The 22,508-nt window shown below is 36.5% G+C and overlaps 1 protein-coding gene across 1 annotated transcript in view; it reads left to right on the top strand.

Moving 5' to 3' along the window:
* The window catches only part of LOC124613913, a 132,397-nt gene that overhangs the window by 85,789 nt on the left and 24,100 nt on the right, over positions 1-22,508 (top strand). Inside the window, exons 6-7 of the mRNA XM_047142665.1 lie at positions 3,242-3,359; positions 15,908-16,090. Coding sequence (XP_046998621.1) covers positions 3,242-3,359; positions 15,908-16,090 — 301 coding nt within the window. The remainder of the gene's footprint in view (positions 1-3,241; positions 3,360-15,907; positions 16,091-22,508) is intronic.

The following is a 22,508-nucleotide window of genomic DNA, read 5'->3' as shown; positions in this document are numbered from 1 at the left end:
CTGGACCTAAATTCGAAGATGCTTGGTTCTTCTGATAATTATCATTGCCATTATTTCTGTTGCACTGGTGTACTCTAGCAAAGTTGGCCTCATTTTTTTAAAAATTATTATTATTATTCCTTTTGTAATTCTGATTTTTACTTTGTTGAACACTCTCATTGTGGTCCTTACTTAAGGCATCAAGTGCGTCCACAAAGGACAACAATGCTTCTAATATTTCCCAGCCACTACACAAGATGTCTTTTCTTTTCCTCCATCGGTTTATCTAAATACTTCGCCCGTGTTAAATGCTAGTGAAAATATTTTCTCATCGTACCCCACATATTATTGTAATATTTCAGGTCCCGCAAATCTGATATTAACTTCTCTTGTGCACTAGCCGACCAGTATTTTTCTTTAAATTTCTTCTGGAAATCTTCCCAAGAAGAAAAGTTCTCAATATTTACAGTACCCCATTCTGAGGCTTCCCCTAAAATGTACCCCCAGAAAATTCAATTTTCTTCGCATCTTCCCAGTTCTTTGGCAAAGCTTGATTGAATCTTTTCAAAAAATGAGTTGATATTAATATAATAGAGGGAAACAATCCACATGGGAAAAATTTATCAAAAAACAAAGATTATGTGACTTACCAAACGAAAGTGCTGGCAGGTCGAAAGACACACAAACAAACACAAACATACACACAATGTACATCCCCATCTGGCTTAAACTTAGGGAATTTTTTTGATAACCCCAAATTCGCTCCCCATTGCAAATCAGTAACTACTTAAGTAGTTAACACAGCATTCAGTGAAGTTGTCTGTTTTTCCACTTTGTCCTGGATAAGTTTGAATTCTTTCCATAAGTCATCTATAACCTTTTGAGTATCTGAAAGTTCGGAAGAAACAGTAGGCGATATGTTCCTGGAGGTTACTCTCGCAGCAGCTTTTCGATCTATCATTTCCTCCACCTGTTTCTCCAAACTACTGACATTTATAATGTCTGACTTCGCTAGTTTCTCTTTAAAGTTTCTTTCTGCATCACCTACTCATGTATTAATACCTGTAATTTGTGATTGGATTATTGGCATTAATATATTTTGCTTGTTGGCACACTCTTTTAAAGTATGCGACCCCTGCTTTACAACATCAAACTTAACATAACATACATTTTCAAATGATCCTAACTTTTCATTAATTTTGGATTCAACCATATTACATGTTTCCTCAATATCAAATTCTAATTTCTTTGTCAAACCCTGGATTTGATCATTCTGTTTCTGACTAAAGTAAATGAACAGTTGATTTACATGGCAGTTTACTTCATTCTTTAATTCTAATTTCAAATCCTCTACTTTAGTATTTAAATCATCAAATACAGTATTTAAAGCCCCCATGCTTTTGCATGAACTACTAAATTCTTTGCTTTATGATTAAACTTTGGCATTGAGCAAATTTAATTGAGAATTTACTGAGCCTAGTTATTTCCTTAGAGTTTCATTCTTAGCATTAGAAGCTTCATTTAGTTCCTTTCTTAAAGCTGCTGAATCTGTACTCTGTACATCTAATTTAGCATTTTGAGCTTTGATTAGGTTTACTATCTCAGACCAGTCTGGCATTTCTCTACTGACTCTCATAGCCATAACTGGTTCTTGAGGGTTTTTCCATTTGTCCTAAGTTATCCATATTGTTATTAACTTTAGACCTAATAATCATTTTAAGAAAATTCAACTCTGAGTATAATAACTGCAGTAATACTGTACATTCAAGGGCTAATACCACATTGTATTAATACAATAAAGTTCTGTTTTATGCACACCCGATGTAGAATTTCGGCTGCCTCGATGAGTGGATGTGTAATCAGGACTGGTGAACAGCAAGTGGTGCCGGCGACGTTGGATGTAGGTTTCTCCATCTGCATACCCATGACGTGTGAAAGCTGTATACTCCCCACACCAGATCTTCTTAGTCGAATTGTTCTCAGCGTATCTCTTCTTAGTCTAATATGTTGAGATCTTCTCTCCGTTCTTTTAACATTATTACTTTTTTACGTCTTCTCTTTTTTTTGCATTTACTAATTTTCACCATTCGAATTTATAGGCAGAATCCAAATCCGTGACTGGTATTTTTGTCTTATTATGCTTGGTTGCTATGGCAACATGCATCAACTTTTCTCACTTTTGTCTCTAATTCCCATTTTTTTGGCTCCTTTTTCACACGTCATCACATTCTAATTCTTTAGGACAACTAAGAGTGTGTGATGTGTATGTGCAAACTTCCCACTTATCTTAATTTGAGTCAACTTACTTGGTGTACACAGGCAATCTTCTTCTCTAGATAGCTGGCTTCTGGAATCTCTATAAACTTCTTCTCTGAAGAATGATGCTAGTTACAGGAACCTTAAAGACTCTCTGTCTATTTGTGAAATAATTAGGTACTCGAAGAATACTTTTCAACAACTATTGGTATATTTGAGCTTCATAAAGAACAAAATTCGCATTTCGCATATAAGCATTTGACTTCTTGTAAGTCACTTGTATCGTCTCACATCAGAAACAGATTTAAGGATGTTTTAGAAAAGAGTTGGCTTAACAACCATAACAAACCGTGAAATACATCTTGCCTCCAGCAAGCCCAAGATAAGAGGTTTTTTTTCAGAATTAAGAATCTCAAATGTTTGTGTTATTTGTAACAATGGTTACTGATATGATTAACACAGAATAACCTAGAAGTTCCATAGTTCTTCCTTGCTCTTTCACTATGACTTCCATGGATCGACCGACAAGTACTTGTCGGTGCAGTTCGACCGCCATGTCTACAATCTATTTACGACAGACTTCAAACCTGCACACACAGACATATGATGTGCAGTAGGTAGGATTCTATCATCCCACTCCCACATCTAAAATATTGTGTGTTCAAGACGGTAGAGGGTCGAGTGGTTCTAGAATTTTTGCCAAAATTCTCGAAACACTACAGTCTCACCCAGAAACTTCTCATTGCTTTCTGAACTGCAAGTCGTACTGAATTGAGCACTAAGGAGGTAATCACAGAATTGAAGAGCCCATCTACTAATGGAAATGGAGTGATCTTTTGCTGGATGTTTTTGAGAATGAGCTATTATTTTTATGTGCCATCTTAATATCAATTATTTATTATGTTGATATTAATAAGTCACTTTTTATTGGTAATTTCACAAGTATTTACGTATGTCTCTACCAGTGGTACCTAATCACAACTGACTGATTTGTATTGTGTTACAGTTGTCCTGTGACTCCAGCGAGCACAGAAAATATACACACAGCACAAGTCCACCCATCACCGACTTATATGAGGACAGGACCACATCCTCAGCCAAACAGCAGTACAGCTCCAGTGCAGGTACATACTGAATTTCATCAGATATGCATTACATGTTATGTTGTCAATATTATTAATTTTATTTGTGTTTATGATAATTACACAATGAATTTGTTACAATAAAATGTTTGAAGTTCTGTTTTCTGGAACTCGCCAAGAGAACAATCAACAGTGATACATCCGTATTCAGTTGTATAATATCAGTTGCATATTTTTCAGTGTCAGTTCATTCCACCTTTGAAGGACTTTGCTATTTATACTGAATGTTATGTATACAAAATAAAATAGAGTTCGATTTCGTAATTGTATTGTGTTTCAAATCATTCTCTTGCTCCGTGGTTCTGAACAAAGAGAGACCAGTAACCATTAGTCAATATCATTTATAGATTTTTTTGTTGTTATTAACTTTGTCAAAGGTCATTCTTTTTCAAAATATGAATGTAAGTGTCCATGGTTACAATGCAACTGTCACTTTCTTGCATGTTTTTATCAGTTGCTAGGAGTGATAAGAACTTTGGTAGTGTGGAAATTCTTATGAAAGGTAATAAAGTTAACACAAGGCAGTTACAGTTTTACTCTCTGTGAGGGAACTTGCAGAACTATCACTCCTGGAAGAAAGGATATTGTGGAGACATGGCTTTGCCACAGCCTGGGGGATGTTTTCAGAATGAAATTTTCACTCTTTAGTGGAGAACTTCTGTGACGTTTGGAAGGTAGGAGACAAGGTACTGGCAGAGGTCAAGCTGTGAGGACAGGACATAAGTCGTGCTTGGATAGCTCAGTTGGTAGAGCATTTGCTCACGAATGGCAAAGGCCCCGAGTTTGAGTCTCGGTCTGGCACACAGTTTTAATCTGCCAGGAAGGTACTTGTGGTGTGTTTGCAAATCTATTCACTACAGGGCAAAGTGCTCATAGATCTAGGTAAATAGATGAAATGTAGAAATAATTACTGCAATAAAGTAGAGGTAATCCTGCATTATGTAAATTCATTGAGTTCTCATAATCCGTTTAACAGTTTTGAGGTTCAGACACCCGGAAAAATTTCGGACCCAGAAAACCACCCAGTTATGCCAGTATTTAAAATGTTTTGGGCACATTTGTGTTTGATGTATCTTAAAGAGTAATACGTACTTAAAAAGACCAAGCTGCAAGTTTTATTTTTTGTATCTATTTTAGTTCTGTGATGGATTGCAAATTTTACTATAATGATGACAGAAAGTCTTTATAAACAAAAAGTATTATTTGAATTCTTGGGTAATGTAACTCATAATTGGCTTCTGTATAAAACGTCTGTAGCAACAATATTAGCTGTGGAAAACTGTAGCACACTGCAGCTTACCTGAATATGAATCTCCTTCAGACTGCCATAATGTCTGTAGCAGTATCCAAAGAAATAAAATTTGTGTGTTTCATCAGAACATTAGAAGACTGAAAAATAAGATAGATGAGCTTTTTGTATGCCTAGAAAATGGGGTAAATTCTGAAGGTATAGATGTTTTGTGTCTCTCTGAACACCATGTAACTAAAGGGATGAAGAAGTTAAATTTAAGACATTACAGATTAGCATCTTATTCATGTCAAGTCAACATGGAAAAAGGAGGAGCTGCTACTTATATAAAAACTGGACACAAAGTCATAGATATTGAAACAAATAGGTTTTGTGTAGATCAGACCCTTGAAGCATGTGCCTGTGAGTTGCTACTGCAACATACTTCTATAGTAATTGTAACAATCTACAGATCCCCTCAAGGTAACTTTCAGTTAGTCATGAAAAATCTTGAGGCATTATTGAGCTACCTGTCAGACAAAAAGAAGCAGTTAGTGGTTTGTGGTGATGTTAATGTAGATTTCTTAAAAGATATGGATAGGAAAAATGAGCTAGAATCTTTGTTTGGTTGTTTCAATCTAGTATCTGTTGTAAATTTTCCAACTTGCGTGCAGCAGGATAGTAGGTCACCTATTGATAACATTTTCATAGACAGTGCTCAGGCAGAAACAATTAATGTGTACCAAGTTGTTAATGGTCTATCTGATCATGATGCACAGTTAATGGAAATAACACATATAGCACCTTACAGGATTCAGGCAGGTTCATACAAGGCAGGGAAGCTTATTAATGCGAACAGGATACAAAGCTTTAAGTGCAGCCTAGAAGAGGTAGAATGGGATGAAGTATACACAGAAAATGATGCTGATGCCAAATGCAGTTTATTCCACTGTAGATTTGTCTCAATATTTGAGAGTTGCTTTCCTGAAACGTTATCCAAAAAAGCCATTACAAAGTCAAGTAAGCCATGGATTACTAAGGGAAGTAAGATATTGTGTAAGAGGGAAATATATGGACAGGCAAGTATAGGTCAGGATCTGATGTTACTTGCTTACTACAAAAGATACTGTAACATTTTAAGGGAAGTCACCAAGAAGTCAAGAAGCTTATGCATTCTGACAGAAATTAATAATGCGGATAATTAGATTAAAACTATATGGAATTTTGTCAAACAGGAGATGGGGCAGCCTGACAGTGCACATCATACCATAGCAATAAAGCTAAATGATGATGTTGTGAGTGATAATTCACAAGTTGCAAGTATCTTTAACAACCACTTTCTGAATGTAGCAGCAAAAATTGGGTTAAAGGGCTCAGTTGAAGAAGCAAAAAAAAATATGTTAAAAATGTCATTCCCCAGAACTTTAGGCCTTTAGAAATAGCAACAACATCCCCCACTGAAATTAAGGGAATTATAAATATACTGGAAAACAAGAGTTCATGTTGTCTTCATGGAGTCTAACAGAATTTTGAAGTGTTGTTCTAATTTAATAAGTGGAGTCCTTAGCGATATATGTAATGCTTCGCTGGCACAGGGAATTTCCCCAGACAGATTGTAAAATGCAATTGTCAAACCTGTTCATAAGAAAGGGGACACGAGTGACTTAAATAATTATAGACCAGTCTCATTGCTGACTTCATTTTCTAAAATATTCGAAAAAGTTATGTATTCTAGAGTAGTCTTACATTTAAGTGAAAATTATTTACTCAGCATGTCACAGTTCGGATTCCGGAAGGGTTACTCGACTGAGAATGCTATTTACACATTTACCCATCAAATAGTACAAGCCCTAAATAATAAATTATCGCCAGTTGGTATTTTTTGTGATATATCGCTATATCCAATTCTGTACACTAATTAGAGACATACCGACAATTGATGCAGCATATGAACAGGGCTCAGTTAACAGGGTAGATTTATCCAAATTTTTGGGTGTTCACATTCATGACAACTTGAACTGGAAAAAGTATATTACTGACCTTCTCAAGCAACTAAGTTCAGTTTCTTTTGCTCTTCGTATTATCGCTAGTCTTGGTAATAAAAAAATCAGCTTCCTAATGTACTTTGCATATTTATACCCAGTAATGTCTTATGGAATAGTTTTCTGGGGTAACTCACTACTTAGACATAAAGTATTGATTGCACAAAAGGGAGCAGTGAGATAATTAGTGGTGTTCATCCAAGGATGTCCTGTAGGCACCTTTTCAAGGAGTTAGGTATTTTAACTGCACCAACAGAGTACATATATTCACTTATGAAATTCGTTACAACTAATCCATTTCAATTCGCGAAGCCGCATGGGATTAGCCGAGCAGTCTAAGGCGCTGCAGTCATGGACTGTGCGGCTGATCCCGGTGGAGGTTCGAGTCCTCCCTCAGGCATGGGTGTGTGTGTTTGTCCTTAGGATAATTTAAGTTAAGTAGTGTGTAAGCTTAGGGACTGATGACCTTAGCAGTTAAGTCCCATAAGATTTCACACACATTTGAACATTTTTCATCAATTCGCGAAGAACAGTGATGTTCATACGTACAACACTAGAGGGAAAAATGACCTTTCCTATCCATTATTGAAGCTGTCAGTTGCTCCAAAAGGAGTATGTTATTCAGCAACAAAAACCTTTGATCATTTTCCCAACAACATAAAGTGTTTGGCAGGTAGCAGATCAAGTTTTAAATCTAGCTTAAAAAATCATTTCTTTTGAACGACTCCTCCTACTCCATGGACGAGTTTCTGTTTCAGAAATGGTTAGAAAAAAAATTACCTCTTAATATAGTTGCGTGTGTAGAACTAAAAATTTCATTAATATTAATATTAGCACTATTCATGTGTGTATATATATATCTTGTAATCTGACTTGTTCCACATCGTATCGATAAAATAATCAGGAAAATGATATATGGAACATGACATAACTAAAACTAAAACTAAGGACACCTGGACCACCCAGTTGCTTAAAATTGTGCCCTATACAATGTGCTCCACTTCAGTGACTGCTTCAGAGCCTGTGCCATATGGATCCTTCCTACCAACATCAGCTTTTCTGAATTGTGTAGGTGGGAACTCTGCTTGCAATATATCCTAAGTTCCCATAGCACGCCTGACCTCAGTCTTCACTAGTCCCAGTCCTTCACTACCTATCCCCTTCCCTGCCCTCAGTCTAGCACCACATAACCTTCTGTTCTACCAGTGCACCCACTAGTCACTCTACCTTTTTTCCCCTCCTCTGTTTCTCTCCATTTCTCCTTTCCTCCTCCCCCTTCTAACCTCCAGAGTACACTTAGCAGCCGTAACCTGTCTTCACCACATACCTACATGCTCCTGCAATCAGCACTACAACCCCCCTCCCCCCCCCCCCCCCCCTATCCTGCTATCCCTCTCCCTCACTGCTACAGCCTTCCCCTCACCTCCACCACCCAGATTTCTTCTCCCATCAGGCACAGTTGCATGCAGTCCAGCCACTGTGGCCAGAGACAGTGGCCATGTATGTGTGAGTCATACTTGCATGAATGAATGTGTGTGTGTGTGTGTGTGTGTGTGTGTGTGTGTGTGTGTTTTATGGTAAGAGAATGCTTTTTTGGCCGAAAGCTCCATGTATGGTAATCTTTTAGTGTGTCTAAGGCCTTTTGGCAGAAAGCTCCATGTATAGCAAGCTTTTTGTGTGGCTGTCTGGGACTCTGCACCTCCTCTACATGATGGATAACAATCTATCCTTTTCATTATATTGTCAGAATTAAGATTACCACATTTAGAGATATGGGGCAATATGTGATTGCTTAATGGGACACTTTATTTTTATTATTTTTTTAAAATTGTATTTCGATTGCCCCCAACACATTTTCTGGCATACTATCTCAATAAATTAGAATGCAAAATGTGCCTTTTGGAGGACACGTTCAGAATACCAAATCCAGAAACACTCAGAGTTACCCATTAGAATATAAGGCGCAAAAATATGTTAAATATGTTGGACGTGTACATATCTGGCATCAGCCTATAGCTTTTGTTATTGTAGGAACAGGCAAACACTCTGCATCCTTGTCTTCACTTTCTTCTTGTTTCCGTGCTACCTGTCCTGCAAGGCTTCATCAGTTGTCACAGACTAACAGATGGTGACACATTCATTACATTCAGCATATGCATCAAACTAAAGTAGTTAATGTTTTTGCTTCCCGCATTATTTGTTGTTGTTGTTCAGCTGCAATTTTTTCATTTTCTGGTGTGATGTCTTCTTTAAGTATCTGACAAAAACCAGCCTTCCTAAAGCAGTTTGAAATTGTAGACTCTTGCACAGAATTGCAGGCACTTCTTACAAAATGCTTAGCATTGATCAGCCTCTTCTGTACAAGACTCTCATTGTATTTTTGTTTCAGGCATTTCATAATGCCAGAGTTGAATAGTTGAAGGTGGCTTCTGCAGACAGTAGGAGAAAACCTTACATTTATGTGACATAGGTATGACATACTTTGGTGCTGTACTGTGCACTGGTCAATAAACAGTATAATTTTGCTATTAACGTCCAACATTGCATCCCAGGTATGCAATAATTTTTCGAATATAGTTGTTGTTACCTATGCTTTTGCATTAGATGCGTATTTACAGGGAAATGCTCACACATTTTTAAAACAGTTTTGCCTCTTCACCTATCAAGTTATTAGTGGCATTAACCTTTCCAGTTACAAGTGGCATAAGCTTTTCTGTTTCCCTTTCATTACAACATAATGAGACAGTCAGTCTTTTTGCTAAATTTTCTGCTATGGCATCTCTCTCATCTGAACTCAGAATGGTTTTTTCAGACAGAAGGTGCAAAAAATTAGCCCATTTCTTCAGCACTAAAAATGTTATTGACACTGTACCTTTCTAAGATTGGCAGAAGAGTATTTTTTCATACTCTCCTTGAACACATTTATACAGTAAATCCAACCATTAGATGCTTTGAAATATGCATTTGTGCCAAATAAATCATTTTATAATGAACTACAGTACCATCAGTTGAAATACATCCACTTCAGTAACATGTTTTCCAGGTCTGGAAACTGAACTTCATCCGTACACATTTTTGTTTCTCATTTCCTCCTTAGAAATAAATTGCTTTAATTGTTTTTCATTTTCTCACTGTTGGATTTAATGTTGATGGAAGAATGTTCAATTTTCGTGCAATGTCAGCACGCCTCAAGTGAACTTTTATCCACTTCCTGAATAATGTTCCACTTTTCTTCATTTGTTAACTGTCTCACTGTCTTTTAGTCCATATCATATTGGAACAGTGTTAAAAAAGGCCACAGACTGAGAGTCAGTCACACCTTAAATACCACTGAGTTACACTCTAATAACTTTTCAGTTTATTTTTTGCCTGCTACAACTTTAATCCTGCCTCCACTGAACAGCTCTGTCTCCCTGGATGTTTCGTCACTTCTCAGCCACAAGTGCCCTAGGCCTACCACTCCCAGAACTCACGGCTGCAAAAGTTGCAGCAGCCAAACAATACAGACACTGCTGAATTTAAACACACTAAGCAGGGATGGAGAATGTATAAACAAGTTGTTTTAACAGGCATTTAATGCAGTTGGGAATAGGACTTCCAGAAACTGACATACTATAAGGGAAAATGCAGCAATGAAGGACATACTAATGAGACTCCATTGTAATTACATTTTAAGAGTGGAAAATTGTAGAACACAAAGATTTTGTACATGAATAACTTTTGAAGTTTGAATTTTCTGGAAGAAGAAAAATGTTTGTTGAAACGAGGAGAAAGAGGACTTTTAATTAACTATAACAATCTAGAAACAAACAATTTTTTGCAGCATCGGAAATTTCCTCTGACGAAATGTGTAGTAAATTAGTAATATTTCATGAAAGAAAATGTTTCCATAAAAGCCAAATGTACAATATCATTGGCTTTCATTAAATTACACAGTGAGTAATAAAGTTTAATGAAATAATGTCTGAACAAGAATTTAATAGTTTCATGTAACTATCTTATACATGCAGCTAATGAAAATGTGTCAAAATGGGCAAAAATTACTTTGTGTTTCAAAGTGAATATCAGCATTTTAAGGTTTTTTAGTACTTATTACAGTTGACTTACAATTACAAATAATAGACGAAACCATTTTGCTAAGGGAAGAGTACGGGACAATCGAGGAAGAGAGAGAGTCTTTTACACTTAGCCCCAAGAAATCATTTTGGAAGACTAGTCTTGAATTAGAAATTGCAGTTACATCTGGGTGGAGACTTTTAAGGAAATGCTTGCAGCTATGTCCTTATTGTTTGCAGTCGTTACAAGCTCCAAAGCCTACAGACTACAGTTTACATGCCAATGTAGCAAATGAAATGTTGCTGCATGATGAAGACTCTCTGAATTGTGTTACTTCAGTAATGAATCTACATTTCACCTAAGTGTGATGTGAACACACATAATGTGCACATCTGTGGGTCATCAAATCCTTAAGAGATGGTACAGCTGCAATGAGACTCCCATGAATCGAATGAGATGGTACAGCTGCAATGAGACTCCCATAAATCGAATTTTTGTGTGCCATATTGTGGCCTTCCTTCTTGAGTGAAGCAGCTGTAACTGATGTTTTGTTATTTTGGTCCACTAGAACTAAGGCTCTTCCCTCAATTATGAGAAGCTAACATTATTTGGCAGCATAACGGTGCGCCCCCTCACTGGCATAACTTTCTCTCTCTCTCTCTCTCTCTCTCTCTCTCTCTCTCTCTCTATCTATCTATATCTCTCTCTCTCTCTCCCCCTTCTTCTTCTTCTTCTCCTCCTCTCCTTTTTTTTATGATTGATCAGACGACGTTCTACCCGATCACTGGATTGGATGTAAGCAGCCGCATGACAGAGCTTGTTTCACATGGCCTCCAGCTTCACCCAATCTGATACTGTGCATATTTTTACCTTTGGGGGTTCATAAAGAATCACGTGCATATGCCTCTGTTACCAGCAGATCTACCTGACTTGAGGAACAGGGCTGAAGTAGTTGTTGCAACAGTTACTCCAGACACATCGATCAAGGTTTGGGAAGAACTTGCCTATTAACTCCATGTGTGTCCTTTGTCAAATGGGCTCACATTGAACATGTGTAAGAAAAACTGTTTATTTTATATATTTATTCATCCAGTAAATCTCTACAGATTGTGGGATCTCATTTGCACATCACGCGTGCACACACACAGGTTACATATAACTTAAAAATTTATTTTTAACATTTCAGTAAATTCATTATATGTATTTGATCTTGCTCTAGAAGCAGTAGTAGTTTATGCGTATTCTTGCTTCATGTCTGTTGTACTTCACACGGTTTAAAAATTCTGCCACTGAATAGAAGCAGTGATCTAATAAGAATGCCCTTAGGGATTTGTGAAACACATAAAATGAAGAAATAACTTTTATGAGGCAGACTATTGTACATTTGTATTGCACCATTTGTACTGAAGTTTTAAAGTCTGTTGTCCTGAACATGATGTTTGTCTTTTTGTCTAGTATTATGTTTGTGTACACTACAATTTTGATTTATCTCTTTGATATTTTTCCTCGTGTATTTACACTAGTAAAAATACAGGGTAGAGGGAGGATGGAAGACTTCTGAAAGAGCAGCCTGCATGAGTCAGTCTGTTCTGCATGGTGCATTGCTCTTACAACTCTTTTTTGGGTCAGAAAGGTTACTGATCTAGTAGCTGTGCTACCCCAGAATACAATTCCATACTGTAGAATACTGTGGAACTGGGCCAAGTATGCAATTGTAACAATGTGGAAGCTTGCTTTGTGTGCAAGTAAGCATAGGCTGTAGCATACTTTTTTCATTGTTGTATTCATTTTTGTTTTATGTGTCTCTCATTTAAAATCATTTTCAAGCCATATGCATAAAAATTTTGTTTCCAGTGAGGGTGTAATTCCTTCAGCTTTTTATTTTTACTTAAGTGTTGCAGGCTTCCCCTTTCAAACAGAAATTAAGCACAGTCATTTTGGAAGTGTTTATTATTAGTTTATTTCCTCCAAACCAGCCATTTAGGTGGTCTGTAGCTTTATTTATGTTTTCTTGTAGCTGTGTTTATGTTTCCCTGTAAGAAGGATGCTTGTGTCATCTGCAGACAAAGTATTTAGTTGGGGTTCTATGCTTACGTCTAGGTCGTTTATATACAGAAGCAAAAAAATAAACCTGAGAATGGATCTTTGAGGGACTCCAGTTTTGATTATTCCTGCAGCTGAAAAGTATGTTCTAGTGCTCTCATGTGTAGTTCATATGTTATTACTACTTTTTGTTTCCGATTTGGCATGTATGAGGAGAACCACTTTTAATGCAGTGTCTCTAATGCCACACTTTTGGAGTTTTTCCAGCAAGATTCTGTGGTCTAAAATGTAAAATGTCAAAAGCTAAGAAAATACCAGCATCATTTTGTTTATTTCCAGTTCTCCTAGAGCATTTTGTAAGAAATTACATGTGGCATTGGTCATAGATTTATTTTCTGAAAACCGTGTGGATTTTGTTCTTATTCAGAAATTCCATTAATCTGTTATACACACTTCTTTCAATGAGTATGGCAAAAACTGATATTAATGAGACTGGTCTATAGTTTTCCAAATTTGCTTTGTCACATTTTTTTATGAATAGAGATCACTTTGGCAATTTTAAGACAGTCAGGAAAGGTTCCGGTTGAGAAAGATGAGCTAATTATCTCAGCAAGGGGTGTTGCAATGTTTATAATACATTCCTTTATGATGAAGTCTGGAATACTATCAATTCCTGAGGACGTTTTTCTGAAGGCTTTTGTTATGTGAATGATTTCGTTCAGGGATATGTCACAGAAATAGATTGAGTGGAGGTAAGAATTTACTTTATTCTCTTGGTTATTGTGCTATCTTTCTTATTATTAATTATTAGATTTGTTGTATTGTCTTCATAGTGCTGCCTGAAGAGATATGCAAAACTCTTGCAGGTAAGTAATTCCCCTGTTGTCACAGTTCAGTGTGATAGTTTCCTTTTTACTATTTCCTTCCTGCTTTATTACTTTCCAGATTGCTTTGCTTTTATTTACCGACTCTGATACAAACTTATCATTGGCCAATATTTTTGCCTGACATATGACTTTTCCATACACTTGCATGTATTTTGTGATAAAACTGATATGGAAAAGGGATATGTTGCAGTTTTTTCTGTAACTGAGCAATTTTCTGTTTGTGTTACTTGAGACTTTTATGCCTCTTGTTATCCCTGACTTTGCTTTTAGATTTGTGTTTGTTACCACCCTTGTTTTGAGAGGAAATACTATTTCAAAATAATAGTTGAAGATGTCAGAGAACTTTTCAAACTTTTTGTTGGTGTTATGCAACTGAGAAACTTCTTCCCACCCTTCTCTTGATAACAAGTGATTGAATGTTTCTGTGCTTTGTGTGTTGAAACTTCTTGTAGTCACAGTCCTTTTTATGGTTTTGTCTGGGTAGTTAGCAGTCTGAGAGGGCTACCACTTGAGCTTCATGATCATTAAAATTTGTATTTACACATTTTGCTGTATAGGGTGTGTTAACAAATATTTGGTCCTCAGTAGTACCAGAAGTTTGTGTAATTCTTGTTGGGGTTGTAATTGTTTGTTTATGTCTATGATGTCACCAAATCTCACTTACTGTCATTTAAAACTGTTAGTTCAACCCACAACAATGTAAATAATGTATGTAACATCTCAGCAACAGAAACTATGAGCTGTAAATTTCTGGCTATGTATGTTGATGAAAATTGATAGTGTATGTGGAAAAGTAAGTAATTCCTTACATCTCCTTATCCAATTCACAAAGGTAGTTCCTACCCAAACAATGAAAGTGTTGTATTATGGAACAATATATCCCTGTCTTAATTATTGGATTGAACTAAGGGGCTGTGCATCTAATGTCAACTTAAAAAGAATCTTGCTGTTCTAGAAAGGAAAATGGAGTGGGCCATAGAGATTCATGTTGTAAAGTGTTCGTGCAGCATGAATACCTGACAATATATCCTTTATATATACTTGTATTTAAATTAGTTACATTCTTTACGAGCCAACCAACAGAAGTTATCAAGTGCAGTGATGCACATGATCACAACACCAGGACAAAATATAACTATTTCTGGAAAAGAACAACATTTAAAATGACAGACCGAAGCCCATACATCAGTGTCTTAATTTGTAAGAATATTATGAAAAGGATAGTTGCTATTCACCATATAACGGAGATGCTGAGTTGCTGATAGGCACAACAAAAGGACTGTCCAAAAGTGAGCTTTCGGCCAACAAGGCCTTCATCAGAAACAGAGAAAACACGCAAACACACACACACATGAGCAAATGAAAATGCAACTTACACACATGTGACCACAGTCTATTGCTGCTCAGACCAGAGACTGTGGTCATGTGTATGTGAGTTGCATTTGTGCACATGTGCTTTTGTGTGTGTGTGTGTGTGTTCTGTCTATTTCTGATGAAGGCTTTGTTGGCTTAAAACTCACATTCTGACAGTCTTTTTGTTGCGCTTATGTGTGACTCACCATCTCCGCTATGTGGTGAGCAGCAACTATCCTTTTCATAATATTGTTACATTCCATCCCAGATTTTCAATTGTCTAATGATTTGAACTTTAAGCAAATTCTAAGAAACTAGTTATAACGTGAATCAATACAATACCAATTGCCACGTAACAGATGTATAAAATAGGTATAACATGTAACAACTGCAGTATATAACATACTTTGTATGTGTAATTGTTCATACTATTATTTCTGACATTTGCAAAAGCCATTGTGATGGCTTGATGCAAAGAGAATATAAATAAATAAACAAGTAGGATAGTCCTATTTTTCTCTGTAGGTCAGGTGGGAACCATTTGTGCACAGCTTACCAGATCGTGTTTCCTGGCAGTCACTTTATTTTTCATTTTATTTTTTAATACTTGAGGGCAACAGGTATTAAACATATCTGAGAATATATTGACAAACAGTGTAAGAGCATTCTAAAGATGAGAAATTTAAAGGATACCATTCTGTTTAAATTTTATTATCTTTACCTGTGACCTAGAATGCAGGAGATGGAACTGCAGTTCCGCACTGGATTATTATATGGAAAGAGTCTTTCCATGTCAGGTAGTAATTGTTTAATAACTCTTAGGGTTACCAGACATGTTCCTACTAATAATCAGTTTGAAATTTGAGTTGTTGATCATGTCCAGCAAATGCAGGACATTATAAGTATTTTATTTGTCAATAGGCTCCTCTGAACGCAGCATCTATACATCAGAGACCCATGAAACTTGTCCAGTCATCCACAGTGGACCAAGAGCAACGGCCTATGGGGCACGGGGGGCGTCTGAAAATACCAACGCCGCCTATTGTCAGCCCTTTTGTCGAAAGAGTAATGAAAGGTTATCAGCCAGATATGTTCAACACAGAGGTAATAATATACAGTTTATTCATAGTTTAATAGTTTAGTTACTAAATGGTGGACATAGTGACAGATTACTTTACAAATTGCAAAACTGCTATCATATTTCACTGTATTACTGCATTTATTCTCCCATGCTATAAATATGATAAATGAGACCTTGTTCCACAGTGGGAATTATTTATTTATTATGATCTTATTAGGGCCTTGAGACCCTCTCTTTGTCAGACCAGATCACTTGTCAAGGATTTTGTTTTACTGCTAGTACAGCTGATTTCTATATTACATTATGATAGCTTAACTGCAGCAGAAGAAAGTACTTACCAAAAGTTAAGACATTGTATATGTTTAGCTGAAAAATATGAAAATAACATTGGATATGCAGTAACTGAAACAGTGTATACTAGTATTTTTCATAGACTAGAGGAAAGAAGAATGGAAAGTATAGAAATATGGTGGTGAGACATCTATTAACCCAATCAAAAAGCATGAGGTTGGAAACTATGGTAGAAATTCAAGACACAAACAGTTGATAGTGGATTGTATGCAAATGGTGACCAATTAAAAGAAGGTGTTGATTTGGTAACTGTAGAGATTGTAAGAAAACATAAGTTACTTTTAAACACACCCAGAAGAGGTACTTGGTGAAAGTTGCCATGAAGAGAAAATAGAAGTGATTAATGAAAATGTTTGTGAGGCTAGGAGCAAGAAAGAGAAAGAAAAAGATAAGAAGTAAAATTGGATGGGAGAAGCTTGGCTTAGCTCTCGTTTATCTTGAATCTCCTGCCGAACAAAAAGTCCAAGGTGACTGGAAAAAAGTACAGGTGAGGGGTAAAAGGAACTGACCCAAAAAATTACATATTATTACCCCTAATTTCAGTGTGCTGCAGAATTCTTGAGCATAAATATTTCCAGAAAGCGTTTGACACAGTACCACATTGCAGACTTTTAATGAAGGTCCAACCATACAGAATAGGTTCTCAGATATGTGAGTTGTTCGAAGAAGTAATAGAACGCAGTACATTGTCCTTGCTGGTGAGTGTTCATTGGAGACAAAGATGCTTTTGTTGTCTGTATAGATAAATGTTCTGTCAAATATGGTGAGCACCAGTCTGTGGCTGCTGATGACTCAGTAGAGTATGGGGAAAGTATCATCTTTGAGTGACCGTAGCAGCATACAGTTACAAATTGGAGAGAATTTCTGTTTGTTGTGATGAATGGCAGTTTGTTTTAAATGTGGGAAAATGTAAGTTAGTCAAGGAGAGTAGGAAAACAATCTTGCAGTGTTGAAACACAGAATGATTGGTGTAATTATTGAAACAGTCGTGCACATTAAATATCTATGTGTAACTTTGCAGAGCAAGATGAAATAGTGCAAACACTTAAGATCAGTTGCAGGAAAGGTGAATGGTTCAACTCCAGTTTACTGGGAGAATTCGAGGATAGTGCAGTTCATCTATAAAGGAGATAGCATACAGGAACACATTTGCAACCCATTCCTGAGTATTGCTTGGGTGTTTTGGATCCCCACTCTGTCAGATTTAAGGAAGAAATTGAAGCTATTCAGAAGCATGCTGCTAAATTTGTTTCTGTAGGTTTGATCAACACACAAGGATTACTTAACCAGTGTTTCTGACAGACTGAAGAATGATGACAGTTTAGAGAAATTGGGACTCTTACAGAAGCATATAGACAGTTGTTCTCCCTCACTCCCATTTGCCAGTGGAACAATGGTACAGGATGCCCTCTGCCATGCACCCTACAGCAGCATGCAGAGTAAGTTTATAGATGAAGATGTAAAAATACAAATTACAGTATGCAAGAATAATGAGATGGGTGGTCAAAAAGAATTAAGGAACTAGTATCAATGAACAGAGCTGGAAGTGTGCAGCTATAAATGAAGTTCAGATTAAAAGAATTTGAAAATTTAAGCATCTCTTTGCAAAGTTCTGACACTTTGTCACCAGATTCACATGATCGTAGTATATCAGTGGGGAAGCAGGAAAACATACTATTTGTGCTGTGTTGTTGTGTGTTCACTATATGTTGGCATTGTATACTGTTTGTGGTTCTGTGTTGAATAGAATTCTTAGCAGCACAATCCATGAACTCTATCATCATGTAAATCTCACATGTGTATATTACATACAGTATATGTGTTTAGTAGGATCAGAACACTTACTTATTTCCTAAAACAGCTTGCCATTCCTCACATACTCTAAATATGTTCTATTTATTTTGGGTGTTTAACTCCACTAGCTGCTTTTCCCTTCCTTGTTATTTATATTAAAGTGAGCAGTTAGCTTGTGTGCAAAACTAGGGTTAAAAGTGCTTGTGCTAATCTTAATTCGGAATGCATATTTTATCAAAGAACACATCATTGGTGTATATGTCTCTGGGAAGTATTCAACCTGAAAACATTATTTATCAGGATAAATAGCATTGCTATAAGAAAGAAAAGGCCTCTGATTTTCATTTCTGAGAAACTGGCAGCCATCTGCCGTAAAGTGTCCTAGTCTGGTGTTAGATCACACCATTGGGATGGTGGTGTTCTGGTTTTTCACATTAGATTTCTTCAATTTTGTTATGTTCTCGATGAGTCAACTGTTCTCTTTCATCTGATCCAATAGATCTTATCTGAAATCAACCTGCACTCTTCTCATTGATTAAATTCTGTGTCTTTCAATGTAAGTGTTACACATTGGTCCTTTATTAATCATGTCCAGTGCATGTCCTACCCAGTTCGACATACTCATAATACTGTATGTAAGTCATGCAGCTCCTCCTTCTGTGAACAACTCTCCTGATTTGTATAGTGTCTTCACTTTCATCCATTCACAAAATTGCTGCAGCTGGGAAACACAATGCTGCTCAGCAGTTTTTAAAGTGAAATTGAGCGTGCATAAATTCATTCAGAGAAATGGCAAATAACTTGAAAAGTAGGCCACTATTTGTCATCATGTTCAGCAACTTCAGAAAGTTTGTCTGTATGGTGCTGTTAGTTGCTTAACATAGTAATGGGAAGAACTAAGTCAAAAGTTCATAATGTTTAACCACATAACTCAACGTTGTGCCAGGATTTTGTTTATCTGCATTGTATTGAGCCAATTAAGTCATTCAACCTTTTGTGCAGTTTGTACATAAACCTCCTTTCATTTATAAATTCATAACTTTCTGTCTCTTTTCTTAGCTTTGATTCGATTGTCTGGACTGTTGAAATGTAAGCCTTTTTCTGGGTGAATTATTGGCTTACAGTTGAATCCATTGTAAATTTATAATGAGGGACTAAAAGCTTTTTGATACACGTACTACACTATCTTGGATCATTTTTCGCCTGTCACTGTACACTAATATAGAGTGGAATTTCACTTACTATGCATATGTAGAATAACAGCAAAGGCTCTTAACTGGCTGATCATTGAATCGAAATGAGCATTGAAGACATACACTGGTACATCATTCCATGCTACTTTAACTCTTTACCAGAGTTCACGTAACATAGTGGCCTTTTAAGTGGTGACATGCAGATCTGTTGGCAACCTGTGAACAGACATTTTCAATTAGTGAGAGAGCTGATGAAGAAGTTGACCAGGCCAACAGTTGAGCACCCTCTGTGTTGTGGTACAGTAGGACAGCACAGGAAACATGTGATCTTGCATTATTTCTTTGAAAGACGATATTGCAGACCAGATTTATCACAGCCATCAGCCTTAACTCAGAAATGTAAACAATGGCTGTCCAAATTACTAGCTAAGCAAATCAAAGGTGATAGTGTTGTATATTATGTGGCACTTAATTCCGTCAGGCCAGTTAGTTGGTCCCATATGTCAGCAGTATCCTACCTTGCAATGTTCAGTCTCCTTTGAGCCTCCACATGGGCATATGTCCATTGTGAGACTGTGCAGAACTGGGATTCACCTGAAAAGAAGACATAGCGCCATCCCTATGCTCAGGTTTGCCAGTGGGTGCACCACTGTCAGCATGCATCTCTCTGCTGGCACCTCGAGGAAAGCTGCAACAATTTTTGCTGTGGTTACAATCTAGGGTGCTCCAGATATAGCTGCACTGTCCATGTGGTTATTCTTCGTACCTTGAATCAGGGAATGGATTTGATTGTGGTAACATGGCTGTTCGATCCCATATAGCAAGGAGAGAAACATGCTGCGTAATCGTCCCCTATTTCCAGAATGTATTTGGTGTTCCTCCTTTGTGTGGGTACACCAAAATGCTAACTGTATGCATATCCTAGCATTTAGAACGCTTCATGCCAGTTTGCTATGGTTGCATGCCATCTTCATGGTGTCACTCTTTAAATGGCCAGCTGTGCATTTGAATACCCCTTTTGCAATTTGCATTCAGAAATTGATTGTACACATATTAAATAATGGAAGCTTTAAGGCTCATGTAATGTTTTGTTTAATGTTAGGAGCAGCTGGATAACGATATGTGCCTGATCTTTGTGAGAGGAGCAATGGAAACTTAATCCATTCAGTTTTGGCTCTGAATCTGCTGTGTCTTATCATGACACCATCTATTGACAATTTAATTTTTTGGGGGGGGATTACATTTTAATTTTTTTTTATCATTTTGACAGGTCACTTGTTTCATTAATTAGTGGTTTCCACTGTAGCTACAGAAATAGTTACCTCTCTTGAAGAAAAGCATCTTTCTCAAATTTTGGTTACATTCATTTATTTTTGAAACTGTTTTTGCATTTAATATATATTTAAATTGCATTCATAAATGAGACTGTGTACTGACTTAAGTGTTTTCATATGGTACTGTAATGTTTACTATTGCTTGACCCATGTTTGTTATAACTTAATCTTGTTTTCTTGTGGTTCCTTGATGTTTATTATTATAGTGATCAACTGTTGTGCATTGTAACACACAGTACTATATTAGATACATCTGAGTGATTATTTAGTGATACACACACAGTATTAAGTAGATGCAGAACACACTCACTAGTTTTGTGTCCCTTATAAGTTGCCGAACCACAGAATTTTTCATTTGTCACAAAGAGCAATTCTGTCTCTTCAGAGCTTCAACAAAACTTCTAACTAGTGTTAAAATTTTAGTTTTAAAGTTCACTCTATGTGTGGCATTTCAGTGGCTCATACCAATAATACCAATAGTGGCAATATAAATAAGTGACTTACAAACTTTTTTGTTTTTTTACATACTTTACTTGAACTGCATGCTACACACTGAATGCCTTATATTTTGCACATCATATTCTGTGTGTGTTAAATTATTCCACTTCTGTTGCTTTCTTGGCATTGCCTAGTCTTGCCTGTTGATTTAGTCCAGAAACACAATGCAAAAACTTAAACACACCATTTTTTTAAGACATGAGTCTTAAAAAGTGATTTCTTGTAAAAGAAAAATAACTGCTTGCCTCTCCCTATCCCCAGAGAATTTCTGTTCTTCTCCCTTCGGCTACCTTTTGCTTTACAGAAATGATTAGTGGTACCACAGGTCCTTATTGTGTTCATACAGATTTCTATGAAAGAGATATGAAATTATTTTGATACAGAGTAGCTGAAAGATTCGAAATTCCATTATTCAAAAATTAGCCTATGATTATATTGTTATAGCTCTCACTTCTTGATCATCAGTATAAAATTATATAAGTGGAAACATTCTGTTATCTGTTCTACACAACCCTACCTGTGTATGAATGTGGAGATAATCAAATAATGAATAACAGATTGTCTTTCAAGTTATGATAAAATATTTTATGCATCTTATGGGTATAGGTGCATCAGTGACTTGGTCCGAGGCAAAGGAAAATTTCCCAAAAAATTTTTTGCTGATGATACGGTCGTAATTAAGTATATATATTTGCAAGTCCTGATACATCTAAGAAAGTGACTAAATAGGTACATAAACAAACCACTGCAAAAAGTTTAACCTTTAATATTACAGCAACTCACACCAAGCAGCTCCAGAGGAGAAACAATGGCTTGCGACTACCAGCCACAGAGATGGAAGGATAGAACATTTACATAATATCTTTATCTTCATCTTGGGATTCAAGTAAGACATATAAGATTTTTGAGTAGCTCCTTGGGAAATGACTTTAATGTTGCTTCTTGTTAGGGTTAATCCTGCTGCATTTACTTGCATGTTTCTGTATCTTATGTATTTCTCCCCCCCATTTGGTTTTGTGTGGTATCAAATTTTGCAGTGTTGCTGTTAGGGTATAGTGATGATGCTGCTGATATATTTGTTTGAAGGCACAACACTTGGATCTTTAATGCCCATATAACATTTTTTATGAGACAAGGTTTTTTAAAAGAAACCTGTAAAAGTTTCAACATAATGAAAAATACCTGCTTCCTTGAAACGAAGATCACTGTATCTCTCTCTCTAAATCTCTCCCTCTCTCTGAATCACCCCCCCCCCCCTCTCTCTCTCTCTC

This window comes from Schistocerca americana, chromosome 1 (assembly GCF_021461395.2).
Source record: "Schistocerca americana isolate TAMUIC-IGC-003095 chromosome 1, iqSchAmer2.1, whole genome shotgun sequence".
In the NCBI taxonomy this organism is placed as follows: domain Eukaryota; kingdom Metazoa; phylum Arthropoda; class Insecta; order Orthoptera; family Acrididae; genus Schistocerca; species Schistocerca americana.
Note: the sequence above shows the minus strand (reverse complement) of the source record. Positions and strands in the feature narration are given on the sequence as shown.